Here is a 23,616-nt window from a genome sequence, read left to right on the forward strand (position 1 = left end):
CCTCTGTAGCTTTGCTTGATCACATCAGCAGTAGAGCATTGTTCAGTAATATCACTGAGTGATTTTGGTGAAATAGATTGCTTGATCCTGTGCTTTTTCCTTTTAATTTTAAAGCCAAAAAAACCTGTGACATCTGTCAGATACCATCAAAGAGGCTACTCTGGTTTATCCTTAGTCTCAAATTTGCATTTTTTAGTAGACTTATTCCTCAAGTAGACAGCTCAAGTTAGATCATTCCCTAATCAAATTTTAGCAAAAAGTATGAGAAACAGATTTCTATCATTATTACTTTGCTTAAAGATAATGATTTTCTGGTCCTTTAATGAAACTCATTTTCATTAGCCTCATGTCTCTATTTTTACAGTAATAGTAATAGATGTCAAGGCAAGCATAGTTGTTGGCTGCAGAGGAAAAAAGTTGTAATTCATTATGAAAATAAATTTAATTATTACATTATGTCATACACTGGTACTGTAATGGTGGTACTTAATACCACCCTTGACTATTTCTTTTATTTCTCTTATTTACCCTAAATTCTGATAATCCTGATCAAAAAAATCCACAATACAAAACTAGTATTTTTGTCAGTTGCCTTACTTTTTAGATAAGAGTATCAAAAGCTACATTAAGTAATTTAAACAGCAAATACATAATATTGTGCAAAATTCTATAGTAATATGCTTTGAAAGAGGATCTTCAAAGTGATGTGGGCATTAGACAAAAATTCTGAAAGTAGAGAATTAACATTTTCATCTTTCCACTGGTGCTCCTCAGTCACATAGGCTAACATCTGAACTTATTTTGAAGGTGTTGTTTTAAATTGTCCCATCCTGCTGATGGACAGAGGAGAATATAAAAATTATCCTACTCCTAGCTGAAACTGAAAGATTTTTATCACCCCAGTTTGTAAGCCACAAGTCATAAAACTGAAATAATAAGTAATCCTCACTTAGTCTGACTGCAGTAACAAGTATCGGAGTATTGATATGTTTGATCATAACATTCAATGACTGACGTTATCATACCAGAACCAGATGCACATGATGGGTCATTCCTGCCATAAGCCGGCCAGAATAAGCAGCAATTAGGTTATCTCTGCTCTTAGACAGAGCCCCTGAGTTGTGAACACGGTAATTAAAAACAGAGTGACACCAGCTGCTTATTAAGCAATAACTGTTGTTCATTTGAATTACAATTCTCCTTGGCCCTCCACCTGCTTTCTTACTGGTCTGGCCTACCTTCTTTCAGGCCCAGGCCTGGGAGTGCTTGCAAGATATAGTTGGGGTAAAATGTTGACTTTTGGTGGACACCACGGAGTCACATTGATGCAGATAAGGCACATGGCTGTGGCAGGATTCAGCTCCTTCATCAATTTTCAGGTTAGTATGGCTGAATCACTTATAGTTTGTAGAAGTTCCCTTACTGCAGACTTTGCTGGCAGTTGAGACTGGTATCTTTCTTCCATGAGAGACATGGTGATATGCCACATTACTTTGGAATACAATATTGGACATGGTTGCAGTCATATGGAGAACCACTGTAGGTATTTGTTTAATTTATTCAAACTTTTATTCTTCTAGACAACACTTCCTCAGACAGTTTTATTGGCTCAGGAGACCTAAGAACCTTTGGCCAGAGTGCAAATGGCCAGTGGAGAAATTCCACTCCGGTATCAGGTTCAACTTTACAAAAATCAAGAAACAGCCGAAGTCTTTACCTCGAAACCCGAAAGACCTCAAGGTAAGTATTCTGGCTGCTTAGTTCACAAGCCCTTTCTCCATTATAAGGGAAAATGGCCATAGGACAGTTGTTACTTTGGCACTTTTAAGAAGTAACACAATTTTTGAACTTTAAACCATAGTGCATACGTGTGCATGCTAAATCACTTCAATCATGTCTGACTCTTTACGACCCTATGAACTATAGCCTGCCAGGCTTCTCTGTCTATGGGATTCGCCAGGCAAGAATTCTGGACTGGGTTGCCATGCCATCCTTCAGAGGATCTTTCCAACCCAGGGATTGAACCTGAATCTCCTACATCTTCTGCATTGGCAAGCGGGTTCTTTACTACTCGTACAAAGATGTGGACAAATTCATTTTGTACTTTCAACTTTTAATTTATTTGGTGCTGAATTTTGATGACAGCCAAAGTGAAAATGGATCAATTTCTGCAACTTTAATGGCAAAGAAACCACATTTTGCAGACTTTTGACATGAGCAGAGACCTGACTTCATCCAAAGCAGCCTTTTACTTGGGTCCACTATTTCTATTAGATAATAGATGCATAAAGAACTTCATCGTAGTTAGCCTAACTTATAAGCCCTGCTTATTCCCTCACCAAATTTATTCTGATTATTAAAGGCAGATGAAGTTTGGCTTAGAAACTTTCCCCTCAAATACTTTATGTTAGTAAATTTTTTATATGGTATTTATGATTTTTAAATATTACTCTGGTGATAGATTTTAGACATGTATGGTCATTTAGTTTTTTGCTTAGTCAAAGCTAAGCTTTCTGGTGTTGGTTGAAACCAACCAGATAATTTTTATTTTATGATTATTAGCACATGACCTCTGGAAACATGTACCCCTAGGAATTGTCTTCCCTACTTCTTAATATTTAAAAAAATTATAAAAGAATTCATTAATATAAAAAAATTCATTAATACAGTTGCATTGTAAAAATTAAAACATTGCCAATAAAGCCAAAAATCCCTTGACTCCTACTCACAGTCTTACTCCCTTCCTCTTCTTGTGTTTGCTTCCAAATCTTTTCCTGTGTTCATTTCTCTTTCACTCTCTCTTACTTATATATATCGAATGATATGTATGCTATGTAATACTATAGAATGTATAATATGTTGACTTCATTAAAGATATTCTGTATGCATCATTTGGCAAGTTGCTTCTTTTTACCCAATAATGCCATACTGCTATTTTTTAATATAATGTTATTATAGAAACAGGGCACATGCTTTGTACAAAGTTAGAAAATACAGATAAGCACAAAATAAGCAATAAAAACTTCATATTCCCACCAGAGATCACCTTTGTAATGTCTTAAATTAATATATATATCCTTCCAGATATTTTCCTGCTTACACTCATTTTTTTCCAAAAATGAGTTCATAGTGTGCATACTCCTCTGTAATCTTTTTCAGTCAATCATCTTCTCTTTTTTCATTCAGTACATTTTATCTTGTACACTGAATAAATTATATTTAAATTTTCCTAGTTGACCCAAAAGTATCCTTTACAGCTAGTTTATCCAAACCTTATCCTTTTACAGCTAGTTTGTACGATCTAGAATTGTATCGGTAGTTATCCCCCTTCAGTTTCTTACAGTCTTGAATAGCACTTGCTTTTCTGTATAGTTCCATCATGTGTTGTAATTATTTTTTAAGTAGATAAATTAAGATTTTTGTTGGAGTTTCAGTATCAAACTCAAATTAATAGAATGAATATACTGAAAAGTAGAAGGATATAGCAGACCTGAAAAGCGCCATGAACCAGTTCAACATGATTAAGATTTATACAGTTTTCACACGGTGGTAGGATACAAACTCTACTCGAGCCCCGTGGACTGTGAACCAGGAGGCTCTGTGTGTGCATCCAGGGACATGAGGCTAGGAGCAAAAGTCTCATGGTCTAAAAGTACTGAAATCATAGAGTCTGCTCTCTTATCACTGTGGAATTATGTTAGAAGTCAATATCAAAAGATATTTGAAAATAACCCACATATTCTCAGGTGCAATGTGACATTTATCAAGAGAGTTCTTCAACTTAGCCATTGAAAGCCTCAATAAAGTTAAAGGGTGATTGCAGAGAAGAAAGCATTTAAATGAGAAATTAGTATCAAAATGAGGGATTAATATTAAAGATACTTTAAACAAAATCCCATGTATTTGGACATTAAATGTCCACTTTTAAATAATGAGTGTATCTAAGAAGCCATAACAAGGAAAATTAGAAGATATTTGTAATAGCTAAAAATGAACAGAGAATTTACTGGAAATTGTTGCATGCAGCTGAAGCTGCTCGATGCAGTTGAATACAACGTGGAGTCTTGAATAAGATAGTGAAAAATAGCATAACATTTTGTGAAATTTGAACAAAATCTGTAGTTAATACTCTATCACTTGTTAATTTCTTGGTTTTTTTTTTTTTTTTTTACAAAATAGTATTTCTTTATATTATCAGAATTGGATTAGAAGTTTCAAGCCTCATTCAAATTTTTTTAATATAACTTTTTAAAAAAAAATCAGTAAGATAATAAATTTTCTAGACTTTCAGCAGTAATATCAGATCCTAAAATACATGGAACTATATCAAAGTTTTCAGCGACTGTAAGTTAGAAATCTAGCATTCTGTTCATTCTAAGTCGAACAATTATGGAATCAAAATGTCATAAATTCTTTTGGTTAGCCAAAAACTCATAAATCTTCTAAAATATACATATTACACATACTGTGTGTGTGTGTATATATATATATATATATATATATGTATACAAAAGCTTTTCTACAGAATAGCACCCCCTTTTTTATGACATGATGTTTTTCTACATAATTTTTACCTTTTGGATTTGGCACCTTGCTTCCTCATAGTATCATCATTTTGTCCTCTCTCCTGCATGTATTTTATAAACTAGATTTTTTGCTTGAATAAAAGCTGATACTGTGTTACATCACATTAGAAAACCTACAACCATATTGTTAGTGATGCTGGGTTGACCTCTGGATTAGAGTGATAACACTCTGGTCCTGAGTTGTTAGGTTTTCTTCCCCCTTTTGACTAAAATGTCACCTAAATGATGTTACTTTGGCATTATATGAATGACCAGTTTCAAATCAACCTAAGTTATTAATATTAAATGATAATCCTTATCTGATAATTTTTTAATTGAGGTGTAATATATAACATTGTATTAGTGTCAGTTGTGCAGCATAATGATGTAATATCTGTATATATTATGAAAAATGATCACCACAATAAGTTAACACCCATCATCATACAGAAAGATCTACTCTCTCAGTAGCTTTCAAATACGGTATTACTAACTGTAGTCACCATGCTCTATATTACATCCCCGTGACTTATTTTGTTACTGAAAGCTTGTACCTTTTGGCCCCCTTTGACCTGATAATAGTTTTATTAGAGTTAATGAAATAGTATTTTTCTGATTTTATCATTTCTTTTGTACTAATTAATTGGCACTCTGCTATAAGGGAGAGCTTTTTTTGTCATTAGTTAGAGCTGTTTGGTCGGAGAAGGCAATGGCAACCCACTCCAGTACTCATGCCTGGAAAATCCCATGGATGGAGGAGGCTGGTAGGCTGCAGTCCATGGGGTCGCAAAGAGTCGGACACGACTGAGCAACTTCACTTTGACTTTTCACTTTCATGCATTGGAGAAGGAAATGGCAACCCACTCCAGTGTTCTTGCCTGGAGAATCCCAGGGACAGGGGAGCCTGGTGGGCTGCCGTCTATGGGGTCGCACAGAGTCGGACACGACTGAAGCGACTTAGCAGCAGCAGCAGCAGAGCTGTTTGGTTACCCTCTGGAAAGGCAGATTATGTGATAATAAATCTTTCTTTTTCATTACCAATTTTCAAAGTAAGTTTTAGCCACTTCATGTGGTTCAGATCAATTCAGATGAATTCAATCTATGACAATCGTTACTCTTTTAATGCTTCCATTCTCACAGCGTTGGCCAGTGGGAGTTCCTTCAGTCTTCCATCAGTGTCTGATTCAACCTCGTTGGCTGTTGGTAGCTCCCTTGCTTTCTGGCATTGCAGGATGCCCTCATGCTGTTTCTTTAGGTAAAAGAACACATACACACACACTAGGAAAAATAAATACAAAAGACACTGTGGGGAATCCATTATATCCTTACCAAGCAAATTGTATTGGCCTTCCCATCTTTTTCTGGCTGCATCTACCCATCTAAGAAAAGAAGCCTGTTTCTGAGATTCTAAGTTCTCGCTCCTTTCCCCACTCCATCACACATAAAAATCATCAGAGTTTGAAAGAGTTAGAGTATATGTACATTTTTATTTTCTTTAGATCTAATCTGATTTCATTTGGATTCAGACCACATGTATTGATTTAAAAAGTTCATTTCAGTAAATTCAGCTTAGTTAGCTATGTACATTATTCTTCATCCTCAGCAGAAAGAAAATTATGAGTGTAAGTAGCTGAGTGATAATAAAGAACATATAGGAAATAACTATAAATTATTAACCTAACCTTAGAGATAAAACTGGATTTTGAGTCCACAAAAATATTTTTATTGTCAATTTTCTGCATTATTTGAAGCAGATATGGTATAAAGAAACAATTCTTCAAAAGAGGTAAGCAGAGAGGCCAGAAGAAGTCACAGTGATGCAGCCTCATAATAAGCCTTCTAGTTGTTTTTAGTGATAGATGGGAGCCCTCTGTTGGCCTTTTAGGAAACTTTAAAATTCAATTGAAAGACTCATTTGAGCTTCAGCTTTATTCATCTTTGCATATTTAGTCTTAAAGTATTTTCCTCCAAAAGGCTGGAAGAGGGCCTGCAGGGAATAAATAGAAAATGTGTGCCTATTAATGTACCTTGAACCCAGATTTTCTGAAGAAATTTGATCCATTGTGCTTTCTGTCATAGATGGTGAAACTAAGAAATAAAATTTTAGATGTTTGATAATTACATAGTTTGGCAGTGTAAGACTTCATAAATGGCAGAACTTGAAACAGCAACTTATGTATCATTTCCCTCACAAGGTACATCTGTCATTCTACCTGTTAATTTTTTGTTTCTATTATTTCTTGAAAGTGGAAATAATCACTTGCTGAGATTTTCATGTCTTTTCTTACAAACTCTATTTTTTTTTTTTTTTTTTAGTGGATTATCAAACAATTTTACAGGAAAGTCAAACCATCACTGCCACATGTCTGCATATGAAAAATCTTTTCCTATTAAGCCTGTTTCAAGTCCATCTTGGAGTGGTGCATGTCGTCGAAATCTTTTGAGCCCCAAGAAAACTCAGAGACGACATATTAGCACAGCAGAAGAGGTAAGGAAAAGCTGCTAAAGGTTAAACTTGCCCTACATTCAGCTATTTGTTCCCTCTGACTTAGATGTTTATTAACCATTGCATTTACTTAACCCTTTATGTGGTTTTTTTTTTTTCTTGATTACTCTTTGAGTGCTGTCATCTGTTCTAAAAAAATGAAGGAGATAATTTAGCAGTATTTTTCTTACCATCTTGTATTCCTGTTGGATAGCAGACTTAATCTTCAGTATTGTCTGAGTGGCTTCTCATACATCAAACTATCTCTTTTCTTTTTTGGACCCTTCCTAAAACTCTAGCTTCATGTGGCAAAACTGTTAACCTTGCTGGATTTGATAACATACCTGCCCGCCCTTCTTACCAGGATAATTTTTCCTCAATATAAAAGAAAAATCAAGAAGGCACTTAAACAATTTACATCTTTTCATTATGAGTAAAATCTTTGAGATCATAAACTTTCTCCACAAGAAAGATGTGTTGACACTGGGTTGTAATATTCATTCAGTAAACCTAAAGGAAAAAAATCATTTCTGTAAATATAATGTATAATTTATACAGTAAGGAAATGTACTTAAACCTGTTCAATTAAATATTTATTATCCATCTAGTCAGCTTTGGACTGGTTGCTGTGGAGATACAAATGAATAATGATCTCTTACTTAGATAGCATTAGATTTTCCAATGTGCTTTCCACATATATTACTGTTTTGAATTCTTTTAATCTATGAAATAGATAGAGATGAGGTAATAACCACATTTACAAGGTTGGAAAGTAAAGGTCAGAAGTCACACAACTATAAACGGTCAGCCTGCAACCCAGTTCTTTTGCATGAGTCCAGTGTGGTATGATTTCTGCTACACAACATGGTGATGTGGTTCCTGCCCATTAAGAGCTTCCAGAGCCTGAAGTCAAAAATACAGTGTTACGTACTAAACAGTTAACGTAATTTGGTGGTGAAGATCTCTTAGGTGGCAAAACTTGATTATTTGTGACATGGTTAGTTTAAAATGCTGTATGTTTTTTGGTTTTAAATTTGTATTGAATCTACAGTATTCACAGAGGGTGACAAAACTAGTGAATCATCAGGGAGAAGGATAGACAAAACTGGCAACAGTTGCCTTTAGTGATAGCTGAGCAACGCTATTTCTTTTTCACTGTACCATTTGTAACACTGAATTTAGTACCATCAGTTACTGCATATGTAATTTTTTTTTTAATTACTGGAGTTGTAGTAGTTGTGCTTCTTATAGAGCCTAGGCAGTCTGCAGATTACAGAGAGACTTGTGGGGAAAGAGTGACGGCATGGCAGCAGGACGCAGGCCTCCCAGACCCCTCCTTGCCTCTTGTGGCAGCTGCTGGGATCACGAGTATCCTTCAAACCATGTACATTGTAAGCCCACACCATTCACTCATTAGCCAACCAGTATTTGGGACAACTCAGCCCCCCCTCCTTCTTTCACCTTCACTTCCAACCTGAGGACTTGGGCTGACCAAATACTTTCGTTCTTCCAGTCTACCCTCCAGGCCACAGGCTGGGTCAGTGGAGAATGGGAGGCTGGTTTCTCTTTCCTTCTGCAGTGTCAAGAAGATGCCAAGGATTGAACCTGTCCTATGGAATAAAAGTTGCAGAAAATTTTACCTCAGTTGTTTTTAGGCCTTTAATCTGCTGTGAAAAGCAGGGTACTTGTAGTATAGAACTATGAAGTAGTCTGTAAAAATATTGGACCAAACTTTATTAAATGAAACTCTCAGCAGATTATTTAGATGTTTAGTCTTAGGTGTTACAGATAATACATATTAAAATATTACTTTTTTCCCACTGAAGTAAGATTATTGATGGGAGCTTATCAGTTCAGTTCAGTTCAGTCACTCAGTCATGTCCGACTCTCTGACCCCGTGGACCGCAGCACGCCAGGCTTCCCTGTCCATCACCAACTCCCAGAACCTACTCAAACTCATGTCCATTGAGTCGGTGATGCCATCCAACCATCTCATCCTCTGTCGTCCCCTTTTCCTCCTGCCTTCAATCTTTCCCAGACCAGAGTCTTTTCAGATGAGTCAATTCTTCACATCAGGTGGCCAAAGTATTAGAGTTTCAGCTTCAGCATCAGTCCTACCAGTGAATATTCAGGACTGATTTCCTTTAGGATGGACTGGTTGGATCTCCTTGCTGAAAACTTATAAACTGGAGGAAAAGTTATATTCCATGGAAATATTGGGATCTCCAAGGGAGGTGCTGTTGCTTATGTTTAAAGAAGGAGAAGTGTATAATCTTACGTCTGGAGCTGTCTAACATCTTCAGGAATATGAAGCCATCTATAGAATTAACGTGTCACCACTGAACTGTTCAGTTTTACAACAGAGATTTGAAGATACATATGAGGAAGAGGAATTTGGAAATACGCATGTGGTGGCTGTACTACCACTTGGCTGATGGCTGATTCAAGGGCAACATTAAAGAACAATAGTATCTAATTAATAGTAACCTCTAGCCACATGCGCTGTTCAAGTTAATTTAAATAAAATAAAAATGTAGTTTCTCAGTCACATTAGCCACATTTCAGGCACTCAGTAGCTATACATGGCTAGTGGCTACAATATTGGATAGTACAGATTAGGAACATTTCCATGATCACAGAATGTTCTCTTAGTACTGTTACAGAGGATGTGAGTTTCTGTTTGGGAAAGAAAAAATACTAAGAAAAAAATAGAAATGTTAAATGGCAATAACACAGGTAGTTTCTTTTCAGTTATATATTGCTTCCAGACATGCTTCTGTGCTACATATTAAGCAGCATTTTAAGATGGTGGGCTGCCTTACAGATGACACTGGTGGGTTTATTCTTTTTTGTTTTTTTAAGAAAAACATACTTTACTAATTATCCTTAAACTTATTAAACTTTCTATGGTCATTTATTAGATTTATAACATAATATTAGCAAACCTCCTTTGCTCTAATATTTTACCCAATTATAGCTTCCTTTCCTCTTAATTTCTTAATTTGCTCACTCAATAGAAAATGGTTTAACAAGTACTATTGTTGTTCAGTCGCTAAGTTGTGTCCAACTCTTTGCAGCCCTGTGAACTGCAGCACACCAGGCTTCTCTGTCCATCACTACCTCCTTGAGTTTGCTCAGACTCATGTCCATTGAGTCAGTGATGCCATCCAACCATCTAATCCTTTATTGCCTCCTTCTCCTCTTGCCCTCAGTTTTTCCCAGCATCAGGGTCTTTTCTAATGAGTCAGTTCCTCGCATCAGGTGGCCAAAGTATTGGTGCTTCAGCATTAGGCATTCCAGTGAATATTCAGGCTTGATTTCCTGTAGGATTGACTGGTTTGATCTCCTTGCTGTCCAAGGGACTCTCAAGAGTCTTCTCCAGCACCACCATTCCAAAGCTTTAGTTCTTTGACATTCAGCCTTCTTTATGGTCCAGCTCTCACACCCAGACATGAATACTGGAAAAAATATAGTTTTGACTGTATGAACCATTGTTGGCAAAGTGATGTCTCTGCTTTTTAATGCACTATTTAGGTTTGTCATAGCTTTTCTTCCAAGGAGCAAGCGTCTGTTAAATCATAAATAAGTTTAAACTGAAAGTATGGGGCTTGAAGAGATCTCAGATAATTATTTGAAGTAGAGGACTTTTTTTTTAATATGTTGTTTAGGTTTGTCATAGCTTTTCTTCTAAGGGGCAAGTGTCTGTTAAACCATAATCAGTTTAAACTGAAAGTATGGGGCTTGAAAGTGAAAGTGAAGTCGCTCAGTCATGTCCGACTCTTTGCGACCCCATGGACTGTAGCTTACCAGGCTCCTCCGCCCATGGGATTTTCCAGGCAAGAGTACTGGAGTGGGGTGCCATTGCCTTCTCCAATGGGGCTTGAAGAGACCTCAAATAATTTGGAGTATTGGACATTTTTTTCTGTTCATTTTTTGTTGTCTTAATGACTGTGAGGTTGTTCAGGCTCAGACAGAAGCTTTTCTTTGAAGATATATTTATTGAAGAAAATGATTTGTTGGGGACTTGTGTGTGTGTTAAATTATTTTTAAAAGTTAACTTTGTGTTGAATTAATCTAGATTCATTGTAATTTGCATTAGATGAGTCACTTAATGGCATATTGGTTCTTCATGTTTTATTTATAAGTATAAAAATTTATTCCAAGAAAACATTTCTTATGTGATAGGAGGGAGGAGGGAAATGTTTCTAACTTTTTATGGTTTAATTCTTAAAAAATTGTATTGAATTGTGATTTATAATATTGTGTTAGTTTCAGGTGTACAGCAAAGTGATTCAGTTATACATATATTTATTCTTTTTTCAGATTTTTTTCTCATATAGGTTATCACAGAATATTGAGTAGCGTTCCCTGTGCTATACAGTAGGTCCTTGGTTGTTGTGTGTCTTGTAATCGTAGTGCGTATGTGTTAATCTCAAGCTGATTTATCCCTCCCCTACTTTTCCCCTTTTGTTTGTAGTATTTAGGGTACCACAAAGATCCTTTCTATCTCATCTATTCTTGGTGTTCTCTTGAGGTCTTTAAGTGATGGGGGTATTTCTTTGCCTTCCCTTCATATGCAGAGTAGCCTCTTACACCAGTATATCTGCTTTACTTTTCTTCCTGTGATAAGATAATACAGTCAAAGCTTTTTAAGATGTAATTTGTTGAGATAGTGGAAATGAACTACAATTTAGAGTTAATATCTATGACCCAGGTGTAGTACTTCACTTCTGATTTCCCTTCCCTCCCTCCATTTTACCACCCTTGAAAACAACATACTGTTAACCCCACAGTATTGTGGATTAGGTTATTTGGTATAGTGGGAAAGTGGAATCAAGATTTATATTGAGGTATTCAGAATTTCAGTCATTAAAGTGCCAGATAGTACAGCTTTCCAGTATATAGATCACAGTGGAGTTAGTTGGCAAAGATCTCTCTTACACCCTAATAATCTGTAATGATGCTGCTTTCTTTTGATTATGTACTTGAAGAATTTTCATAATAGCAAATTTGTGTTTTAATAAGGGCTTACCTGGTGGCTCAGATGGTTAAGAATCCTGCAATGCAGGAGACCTGGGTTTGATCCCTGGGTTGGGAAGATCCTGGAGAAGGGAACAGCTACCCACTCCAGTATTCTGGCTTAGAGAATTCCATGGACAGAGGAGCCTGGCAGGCTACAGTCCATGGGGTTGCAAGGAGTTGGATAAAGAGACATTTATTTTAATTATGATTTTTAATTATAAAAATATATAGACAGTCTCTTCACAAACACTAAAAAAAGAGGACCACCATTGTCTTGAATATTTTAAGGTCTAAGGGATAAGATAATGGTATTTATTTTCTTCATAGAGAACATTGCAAATTTTTTTCTTCTCTTGGTTCTATTTTGCCACCAAATAAATGCTCAACTACTTCTTTCTTTTGTGATCACTCAACTATTCAGATTTAAGGATAGCTCTTTCTCATAAGGGGTTGTCAAGTTGCACAGTGCAAGGTGTATCTTGTTAGATTGGTAACATTATACTGACAATGTAACTGAAATTTACTGTGTACCCCTTGGACTGCAAGGAGATCCAACCAGTCTATCCTAAAGGAGCTCAGTCCTGGTGTTCATTCGAAGGACTGATGCTGAAGCTGAAACTCCAATACTTTGGCCACCTGATGCGAAGAGCTGACTCATTGGAAAAGACCCTGATGCTGGGAAACATTGAGGGCAGGAGGAGAAGGGGACAACAGAAGATGAGGTGGTTGGATGGCATCACCGACTCGATGGACACGGGTTTGGGTGGACTCCGGGAGTTGGTGATGGACAGGGAGGCCTGGCGTGCTGTGGTTCATGGGGTCACAAAGAATCGGACGTGACTGAACTGAACTGAAAAAAAAGACTGAAGAAGAAAAAATTTAGTGTCTCTTACCTTTGCCTCTATCATTGCTTTATTCATTGTGCTTTTAACAAACTTTTGTAATCGAATGAAATGCTTATGTGCATACTGAAATGTTGCATTGTAGGATGTTGCTAGCACTGGCACGAAGTGTGATTATTTTATGAAAGTTGATGTGTGTATTAAACAGTATATAAGATTTTTTTAAATCCTGGGGCATGTTATTTAATGAATGCAGCCCATTACTTCAGGGGATCTATGCAGGGTAGGTACATGATTACAGTTACAAGTTCTCACGTAAACTGGTTCTCTGCTAAATGGCCTCATTTCTCACTGTTTTTCTCCTGATTCACACTGACCTTACTATTCCTTGAACACATCAAGCATATTCCTGTCTGAGGCCCTTTGCATTTGTTCTGCCAATACCTGGAATACTCTATAAATTTCTATGACTGATATATTTCTTTGATTTAGGTTTCTGTAGAAATACCACCTTTTTAGAGAAGTCTTATCTGTTCTTGCTGTTCTTCCTCCATCACTTTGTGTTCTCTTCAGTTTTCTTCATGCTACTTGACTAATCTTTTGTTTGTCAGTCCTTCAGCTTTAATGTAAGCTCCCCAAGGCACAGACTATTTTATTCAGCACAGCATCTCTAGTGCCTGGAGCATAGTAGGTGTTTAGGTCAGTAAGTGAACTATGCTGTGGAATATATGCTTTTCCCTAAATTCAGTATTGGAACTTTACGGGAAAAAAAAAGCCTAAATAAAAGTTAACAATGAAAACCATCTCTGGAAAATACTTAAACTCTTAAAAATTGGGTACAATAGGAAATAGCTCTGATCTTGACTGTTCCAATTACTTCCTTGTGATTTTTCTAACAGGTATTGGGAGTCAAGGACTTTGTTGGAGTCCTGTTTAGAGTCCTCATTTTTTTTTTTAATGTTTTATTTCTGGGACAATCAGTGATGCAAAAATGGCCTTCTAGTTTCATATCCTACAGTTTCTGTGTGCTGCTGTAATTTTCCAAAATATACTGTTGAGTATTTGCTTCACTCACTTCTCTTATGTGTGCTTTATAATTTTGTAGAATATTATTAATGAACCATAAGTCTTAATTATCATCAAGACACTGCCAGAGCTTTAACAGAGCTCTGGGAGTCTAGATATTACTTAGAGAAACATTGCCTCATTGAATGTATTTAAGATTTTTTTTCTTCTTTTACAGACAGTTCAAGAGGAAGAACGAGAGATTTACAGACAGCTGCTACAGATAGTCACAGGGAAGCAGTTCTCTATAGCCAAACCCACCACACATTTTCCTTTACACCTGTGAGTCACAGAAACATATTTCAAATGAATTTTATTTTGCATTTTGTTATTGAATGTTGAAATTGTTTTCTTTTCTTGCTAGGTCTCGATGTCTTAGTTCCAGTAAGAATACTTTGAAAGACCCACTGTTTAAAAATGGAAACTCTTGTGCAACTCAGATCATTGGCTCTGATACTTCTTCATCTGGATCTGCCAGCATTTTAACTGCCCAGGAACAGTTGTCCCACAGTGTGTTTTCCTTACCGTCTTACAGCCCAGATGCTGGTACATTTGGATCCAAAGATTCTGATCCTGTCCATCAACCCGAACATGACCACTCTCTTTCATATCAGGCAGATAACTTACCAGCTTCAAATACAGAATCTGAAGGTAAAAATGGAATTGTACAGCTATAGTTTCAGTAACCAGTGAACGGTTTATTGGATCTATGAGAATTGTATGAATTATAGGCAAGGTAGTAATACATATGTAACTTAATTAAGATATAAGATACCTTAAATACATTTAATTCAGTTAGCCATGCCATGAGTAAATGAAACATATAAGTAGCTTACTTTTTTCTTACAAATGATTGAGAGGCAAATGATTTCATATAATATTTAAAAGGTTAACTTCCTGAACAGTCTTCTGTCAGAGTATATTAAGCCCACTTACTTTAGTACTTTCTCCGTTTCTAGTACTTTACAATGAAAATTAAGTACTCTGAAGTTCTAGGAGTTTTGAAATATCAATTAAGAATTGAAGTAAAAGTTCTTAAATAAGTAGTACTTATAAAACCTGTGTAGTAGGTTTATGCATTTTGGAATGGTTGTCAGCAAGTTTTGAAAACAGAATTTTCTGTCTAACTTTCAGCTAACCAAAATATTTAGTCTCTTGGAATTCCAGTTAATTAAAGGTTTTACTATGGTAGTTGTTTGTGTGTTTGCTTAGTTTTCCTCTCCTTTAGGTATGTATTATGTGTGTATTTATGGTATGTATTTAGGCATGTAACTTAAAGCAAGGTTTTTAATCTGTTCCTGACTTGGGGATAAAAATGTTGGTGCCATCATTATATGGCTACACAAATTCACAGAAACTTAAAATTTTGTGAGGTGATTTACTGAGAATTATTATTAAAAGCCTTTAATCTCAGAAGCATTTGTTTTATGTCAGATGCTTAGATACAACTAAACTGGAACAAATATACAATATGGAATGGTTTAGTTACTTCCTTATACCATTTTTTAAATATTCTAAATGAGGTTCTAATCATAGTGCTTTAGAAGGATATGATTCCTACCTTTATCAATAGAAAATAAGTGCTAGAATTTGTACTGTTTGGACTCTGCTGCTTCTCACATAGCTGTTGCTTTCTTTCTTTCTGCCTTCCCCCTCTTCCCTTCCTCCTTCCCTTCCCTCTTGCACCTTGATCAGTCTCATACTGGTTCATGAACTAAAGACTTTTGAGAGATCTTGGCATGTTCTTATTTCTCAGGAATAGAAGAAAGAAGCACAGGGAACAAGCACAGCCCAGGAGAAGATGCTGAAGGGCATATATACTTTTCTTTGGCTTTATTTGTGAGACAGGCTCTTCACTAAGCCCTGTTTGTGGCTCAATGAAAATGGACCTGCCTGTCTTTCTCTTCCATCTTGCCTTTATCCTTATGCTGTGTTATTTTTATGGAAATAGAATATAGCAAAGTATGGGAACTTAAGCTACAGACATCTAGAAGGTACAGCCATGTGGAATTTTGTTAATGATAGGCCCTTGTGTTTTTTCTTTAGGATCAGACTCTGTGATTTTACTCAAAGTGAAAGACTCCCAGATTCCAACTCCCAGGTAAACTTTGATTAAAGGACATTCTTAACATTGTTTTCCCTCTCTTTAATCACAATTTCTTCACTAAGAGTTAAGTAATATAAAACAGCCTCAACTCAGACCACTCTTATGTGTTGTTTGAATTATTTCAGTAACTTCTTAATTGATCTCTTTTCCTCAAACCTCCATTGTGTTCTTCATGCCATTTTCCACCGTGTTCTCTAACCCATTCTTTGCCTTGTTCATTAGTCCATCTTCAGTTCTGCTGAGTGAACTTTCTAAAGTGCTTATCTAATCATTCATTAAACTCCCTCAAGAGTGGCTGATAAGATGTGGAATCAAGCCTGAACTCCTAGTACAGTATTCAGCACTCTTCCTCCACATGCCTTGCTTCCTGTCATACATTTTTTCTTTAACAAATATTTATTGATAGCCTAGGGGTGCTGGTACTGGTACAGACACTGGAGGTAATAGCAGTTAACAAAATGAAGTTCCTACTCTCAAGAAGTGTACATCCTAATTGTACCAAAAAGACCTTGATGCTGGAAAAGGTTGAGCGCAAGAAGAGAAGGGGGTGACAGAGGGTGAAATGGTTGGATAGCATCACCTAATCAATAGATATGAATTTGACCTAACTCTGGGAGATAGTGAAGGACACGGAAGCCTGGCGCGCTGCAGTCCATGGACTTGCAAAGAGTTGGCCGTGACTTAGTGACTAAACAACAACAAAGGAGAGGGATGGGGGACAAATAATAACAAATAATTAAATATACATATACCTGTTGGTGATAAGTACCATGAAGAAAGATAAAGCAGGGTAATATATAGACTGGGGATTGGGAGTGCTATTTATCTAGATGGTCATGGCACGTTTCTGCTAAGATGACATTTGAGAGACATAATGGAGGTGAGAGAAGCAGCCATGTGCAAAATACTGGATTCTTTCATGTGTTTATTATATGCTGACTTACAAGATGATAGGTATTTTCATACTTTCACATGAATATGTGAAGTGTTTCTTCTGCCTGGTATATTCCCCCTTTCCCCCTTCAACTTGTGTATCAGGCAGTAGTCTTTTTCTTATCTTTTAAGTCTCAGTTTAGATATGATCTTCTGTATGAAACTTCACCCCACTGAGAGGTACCAAGTATTTCTTCCTCTGTAATCCAGTTCAGTTCAGTTCAGTCGCTCATTCGTGTCCAACTCTTTGCAACCCCATGAATTGCTGCACCCCAGGCCTCCCTGTCCATCACCAACTCCCAGAGTTCACCCAAACTCATGTGCATTGAGTTGGTGATACCATCCAGCCATCTCATCCTCTGTAGTCCCCTTCTCCTCCTGCCCTCAATCCCTCCCAGCATCAGAGTCTTTTCCAATGAGTCAGCTCCTCACATGAGGTGGCCAAAGTACTGGAGTTTCAGCTTTAGCATCAGTCCTTCCAAGGAACACTCAGGACTGATCTCCTTTAGAATGGACTGGTTGGATCTCCTTGCAGTCCAAGGGACTCTCAAGAGTCTTCTCCAACACCACAGTTCAAAAGCATCAATTCTTTGGCACTCAGCTTTCTTCACAGTCCAACTTTCACATCTATACATGACCACTGGAAAAACCATAGCCTTGACTAGACGAACCTTTGTTGGCAAAGTAATGTCTCTGCTTTTGAATATGCTATCTAGATTGGTCATAACTTTCCTTCCAAGGAGTAAGTGTCTTTTAATTTTCATGGCTGCAATCACCATCTGCAGTGATTTTGGAGCCCCAAAAAATAAAGTCTGACACTGTTTCCACTGTTTCCCCATCTATTTGCCATGAAGTGATGGGACCAGATGCCATGATCTTAGTTTTCTGAACGTTGAGCTTTAAGCCAACTTTTTCACTCTCCTCTTTCATCAAGAGGCTTTTTAGTTCTTCTTCCCTTTCTGCCATAAGGGTGGTGTCATCTGCATATCTGAGGTTATTGATATTTCTCCTGGCAATCTTGATTCCAGCTTGTGCTTCTTCCAGTCCAGCGTTTCTCATGATGTACTCTGCATAGAAGTTAAATAAGCAGGGTGACAGTATACAGCCTTGACGTACTCCTTTTCCTATTTGGAACCAGTCTGTTGTTCTATGTCCAGTTCTAACTGTTGCTTCCTGACCTCATACAGGTTTCTCAAGAAGCAGGTCAGGTGGTCTGGTATTCCCATCTCTCAGAATTTTCCACAGTTTATTGTGATCCACACAGTCAAAGGCTTTGGCATAGTCAATAAAGCAGAAATAGATGTTTTTCTGGAACTCTCTTCCTTTTTCCATGATCCAGCAGATGTTGGCAATTTGATCTCTGATTCCTCTGCCTTTTCTAAAACCAGCTTGAACATCAGGAAGTTCACAGTTCACGTATTGCTGAACCAGTATGGTAATCCAGTAGGTTACTGTTAATACTTAGATTGCTATGTCTGCCATATCGGGCCTTGGCAATCAATTGCTAGAATAATACTATTATCAATTTTCCATTGAGACGATTAGGGATAATAAGATATTCTTTCTTATCTCAATTCCCCTACATCTTTGCAATTTCCCAGTATGTGGTAAGCTTTTTAGATATTTTAAAAGTATTCTCAAAAAAAAAAAAAAAGTATTCTCTAGTTAGTATAGTTTCTCAAGGAGACTTTACAGTTTAGATTCTTTATAGTTTTGGGGTTTTTCTGAGTTGGATCTGGGTTCTGATCTTGCCTTTTCCAGGCTTCATGTAACTTTGAACAAGTTACTCTTCTAAACCTCAGTTTCCTTATCAATAAAATGCCAGTATTAATACCTTACTATTGAGTTGTTGTGAAGGTAAACTTATAGATAAAACACTTATAAAAGTGTTTTATATGTATGCACAAAAATAGGTGTTCTTTCTTGGGAAAAAGTTGATTTCATATAATGAGTGCTCTGAGTTCTTCTTTACTGAGTCTGTCTTTCCTTTATGGAGAATTTCTTTTACTGATGACTGAACGTGAGATGGATGAGAAGTAGTCTTGGGTGAGGCTCACTGGATAATGCTGTCTATCAGAGTTGCTGCTCTCTCAAGGCTTGGTTGATTGGCTCCTTAATCTCCCACCACTGCCTCTCAGTTAAGTTCCAGCAATGAAGATCTGCCCTTATTTCCCAGAATATGCCATGCATTTTATGCCTTTGTGTTGTTATACATTCCAACCCCTCCCCCTTCTGCCTGGAGTTTGCTTTCTCTCCTTGTCCACTTGTTATACTCTTATCTTGCTTTTTAAACTCTGACTCAGGTGTTGGTTTTTTCCTCAGGACATTTCTCTGTCTTCTCCAGATATCATTAGTCTTTTCTTCCAGTACTTCTGTCTCTGTCCCTTGTGTTACTAATATCTTTGCACCACCTCCTGCTTTCAATAATAGCACGTGGCGCATTAAAAGTACTTAAATAAATCTTGGTTAAATAACAAATTTCCTAGAAAGCCTGAAATACTCTCTCGAGTAGTCCAAATACTCATCATCTCCATTGTGGCTTAATGCTTTGGTTTATTAGAAGACACTTTACAATAATAGAACACAGTCTGGAATTGGACTGAGGTAGTTTCTAATCATGACTCTTCCAGGGCAAATTATTCTTTTGAACTCAGTTTCCTTTTCTGTACAGTATAAGTAATGTTTCTCTATTACACATTATATTGAGGCTTAATAATTTGAGGATTATCATAAGGCTTTGCCAATATGTAAAACCTCCCAAGGAGAGTTTTGTACATAAAGTACTAAGTAGGTGCTTATTGCATCAGTTATATGAGAAGTAATATGTAATCTCTGAAAAGCAAAGGGATTTTGCTTTTCCTTTCCTTCTGTGTGTTACTTTCCTATACCAATAGATACCTTGATGCATTAAAGAGAAGTGCTTATCCTTTACATTATTTATTTATTCAACAAATATTGAGTGTCTGCTAGATGTCAGGCACTATTCTTGGTACAGAGGATACAGTAGTAAATACAAAAGACAAAAATTCCTATCCTCATCAAGTTTATATTCTAATATGGGGAGCATTGGGCTTCCCTGATAGCTCAGTTGGTAAAGAATCTGCCTGCAATGCAGGAGACCTTGATTCGATTCCTGGGTCAGCAAAATCTGCTGGAGAAGGGACAGTCTACCCACTCCAGTATTCTTGAGCTTCTCTGGTGGCTCAGCTGGTAAAGAATCTGACTGCAATGCAGGAGACCTGGGTTCAATCCCTGGGTTGAGAAGATCCCCTGGAAAAGGGAAAGGCTACCGCTCCAATATTCTGACCTGGAGAATTCCATGGACTGTGTAGTCCATGGAGTCACAAAGAGTCAGACACGACTGAGCGACTTTGTTTTTTTTTTTCTCTTTCACGGGGAGCAGATTTGAGTAGCATGATCCAGTACCATGAAATTCTGCGTGATTGCTTGTCACATCGTCATATTGTGCAATAGATGTGTTCTCACGTTCATTTATCTTTAGTATCATACACTAAGTAGTCTCTCTCAGTGCTTCCACTGATCTCTGTGACTTTCTTTCTTGGCTGTTACATCAGTTGTTCAGTGCATTAAGGAGATAGGCTCCCTTCTCTGTGTTCTCCTCTTATTGACCTCAGTGACAGTGAATAGGTAATAGAACAGCATTTTTATCACTAAAGCCCAAAACTAAGGGTTACTGGGAATACTGATTCTCAGAAGTTAGGCTTAGGAGCAAAGGATTACCTCTGAGCCCTTATTTTTGCCTTTACAGGACAGATTGTAGAAGTTTAAAAACTGAAAGGGACTCTCATCTCCATATTTACAAACCCAGAAATTGAGGTCCATGTAAAGGGAAGTGACTTGCTCAAAGTCACAAAGCTAATCAGGGGCAGCTCTAAGAGATTCCAGTCTCTTAACTTTCAGTTTGACACTCTGTTAACTTGTTCTGCATATCTGAAAGTTTTCTTCGGAAAAGTGCTCACTTGCCTTTCTTTTGGTTTTGTGAGAACTCCTTCAGTTAGAGGGGAGATGAGCAATGAGATAAGAAAGTTTGAGAAGAGCAAAAAGGCTCTAGAACAAATAGCATACCTGTGACTCTGCTAGCATTATTCCCTTGGGTTGTCAGCAAGAGCTGCATGGAATAAAACTGGTCTCTTATCTTTGGAAGGGAGTCATATTGCTGATTATCCATGTTGGTTCATTGGTTCATTAGCCATTTGATATGGACTACTCTGTGAGTGGGGATTTTCAGTATCTACTGTGATGTGGTTGAATGTATTTTGACTCAAGCAGACCTACAAGAAGTCCAACAACCCATAATATTTTATTAAACCATTAATAAATCTGTCAATCTGAGCCATTTGGAAAGAGGAACATTCTAGTTTTAATATATTACCTTGATAAATGATGTATTTTTCATGTCATGTTGGTCGTTCTTGCAAGTAAGGAGCATGCTAAACTTAATTTCTTTGCTGAATGTTGGGTCATCTTTTTAACTATATGTGTGCAAATGACTCATATTTGTTTTCCTTTGCTTCCCAGTTAGAATTGTTTTATGTAATTTAGGTCCTTTTATTTATCCCATACTTATAAAGCATTTGTATAAACTATTAAATGATTGGTTTTTTTGATGAAAATATTTGATATTCTTTTAAGTCTCCTGTTCATTTGTCACATTTTTCTTTTCCTGCCCATAGTCCTACTTTTTTCCAGGCAGAGCTGTGGATCAAAGAATTGTAAGTAATTATTTTTAGTATCATTTTGCCTCGTCATCACTTTCTTTTCAGTTAGAAGAAATCAATTAGCCAATCTTGCTACCTATTTTTAGTCAGTAAAAATTTCCTATTTATTTATAAAATAACTTCTAAGTTACTGAGTTTTAAAAGTTTTTTGGAGTTGGAACATTTCTATGCTCAGGTTTATTAAATCTGTAACAATTGTTGAAACCTAATTGAATTGGAAAAATGTTTCAGTTAGCTATTAAACAGAAAGGAAAATAAATGCCTTTATTTTCATATCAATAAAACTAATTTATTGGATAATATTATTTCTGGAGTTTGCAGAATCACTGAACATTTAGTTTCTAGTTTCAAGGACTCACTTTGGTTATTCTAAATCCCTTGGTCTGGTAGATTTTTTTTAATATTTATTTATTTGTCTGCGTCGGGTCTAAGTTATAGCATGCAAGATCTTTGTCATGTCGTATGGGATCTTTCATTGTGGCATGAAGGCTCTCTACCCTTGACATGAGACTCCAGAGCAGGTGGGCATAGTAGCTGTGACATGTGGGATCGTAGTTCCCCAACCAGCAATGGAACCCACATCTTTTGTATTATTTTCGTCTTTGGGATTCAATCTCATTTTTGGATTTCCAGAATGAAGCTTTACTTTCTCCTTAATTTTAGAAGCATGGTTTAAAAAAAAAAAAAAAAAAGACTACACATTTACAGATATCCACAAAGTCACTTGTTCATGTTTAACAACAAACTAATAATTTTCATCAAAAAACTAGTAAGGTAATTTCAGTAACACCATGTAGTTTCACTTTGTCTTAAAGCAAGTGTACTTAGTATAAGTTAGTATACCTTATAAGTTAGTATAAGGGCTTTAGGCTTTTTCTCTTGAGAGTTTTATATTTAATGCTAATTGTGCATCAGCAGTGTTCTTGATGCTAAGTGAGTGGTCTGCATTTTTTGTTTCCTAGAACTAGTGTTTATGATTCTCGAGCACGGGAAAGATTGCGCCAGATTGAAGAGCAGAAAGCACTGGCATTACAGCTTCAAAACCAGGTAAAAAAGTTTTTTTGAGATATAAATGAATAGCACATCCAAGTTGAAACTAATTTTGGAAGGTTACCTGAATTTGGAATCAAAGCTGTTGAATTGCAAGATAGTATGGTAGCATAGCCTTGCTATGCTCTGTGTTCTTGGTCTGTCCAGCTAGTCCTACTCATTGTACATAGACAAGCAGTAGATTTCTGTACTCCACTTATTTTGAAGGTCTGTCTTTCAGAGACTGCAGGAACAGGAACATTCAGTACATGATTCAGTAGAACTGCATCTTCGTGTGCCTCTTGAAAAGGAGATCCCGGTCACAATCGCCCAAGAAACAGGGAAAAAAGGTCATAAATTGACTGACAGCGAAGATGAATTTCCTGAAATTACAGAGGTAAATTATATAATATAAATTCCTACACTGGCAGGTGTTGTGTTTAGAGAGAATTCTTTGGACAAATTTCAAACATAAAAGTAATAGATCAGGGACTCCCCTGGCGGTCCAGTGGTTAAGACTCAGTGCTTCCACCTGCAGGGTGTTTTTGATCCATGGTCAGGGAATTAAGATCACAAATGCTGAGTGGTGCAGCCAAAAAACAGACAGGAAAAAAACAGTAGTAGAACACCTGGTATTTAATTTGTATTCCATACTCCTGCTTTCATTTGTATTGTGTAACAATATTGGCTTTGTTTTTGAAAGATTACTGAAAATGCAGGAAAGAATTATGGGTGACTTGTAGTGATTTCAGTGAAAAAGCATTCAGTAAATTTGTTTCATTTCCTGTGCATTTATACTTAATGCATATGTATAGTACTTTTACATCAA

General features: G+C 36.7%; 1 protein-coding gene across 5 annotated transcripts in view; it reads left to right on the plus strand.

The window, feature by feature from the left end:
* SENP1 (SUMO specific peptidase 1) overlaps positions 1 to 23,616 on the plus strand; it is a 52,761-nt gene that overhangs the window by 11,642 nt on the left and 17,503 nt on the right. For all 5 annotated transcript variants that reach the window (XM_061416310.1, XM_061416314.1, XM_061416311.1 and 2 more), the window contains 8 exons: positions 1,581 to 1,740; positions 6,882 to 7,053; positions 14,158 to 14,261; positions 14,344 to 14,630; positions 16,026 to 16,080; positions 21,714 to 21,752; positions 22,721 to 22,805; positions 23,029 to 23,184. In XM_061416310.1, the coding sequence (XP_061272294.1) occupies positions 1,581 to 1,740; positions 6,882 to 7,053; positions 14,158 to 14,261; positions 14,344 to 14,630; positions 16,026 to 16,080; positions 21,714 to 21,752; positions 22,721 to 22,805; positions 23,029 to 23,184 (1,058 nt within the window). The remainder of the gene's footprint in view (positions 1 to 1,580; positions 1,741 to 6,881; positions 7,054 to 14,157; positions 14,262 to 14,343; positions 14,631 to 16,025; positions 16,081 to 21,713; positions 21,753 to 22,720; positions 22,806 to 23,028; positions 23,185 to 23,616) is intronic.

Source organism: Bos javanicus, chromosome 5 (assembly GCF_032452875.1).
Source record: "Bos javanicus breed banteng chromosome 5, ARS-OSU_banteng_1.0, whole genome shotgun sequence".
Classification (NCBI taxonomy): domain Eukaryota; kingdom Metazoa; phylum Chordata; class Mammalia; order Artiodactyla; family Bovidae; genus Bos; species Bos javanicus.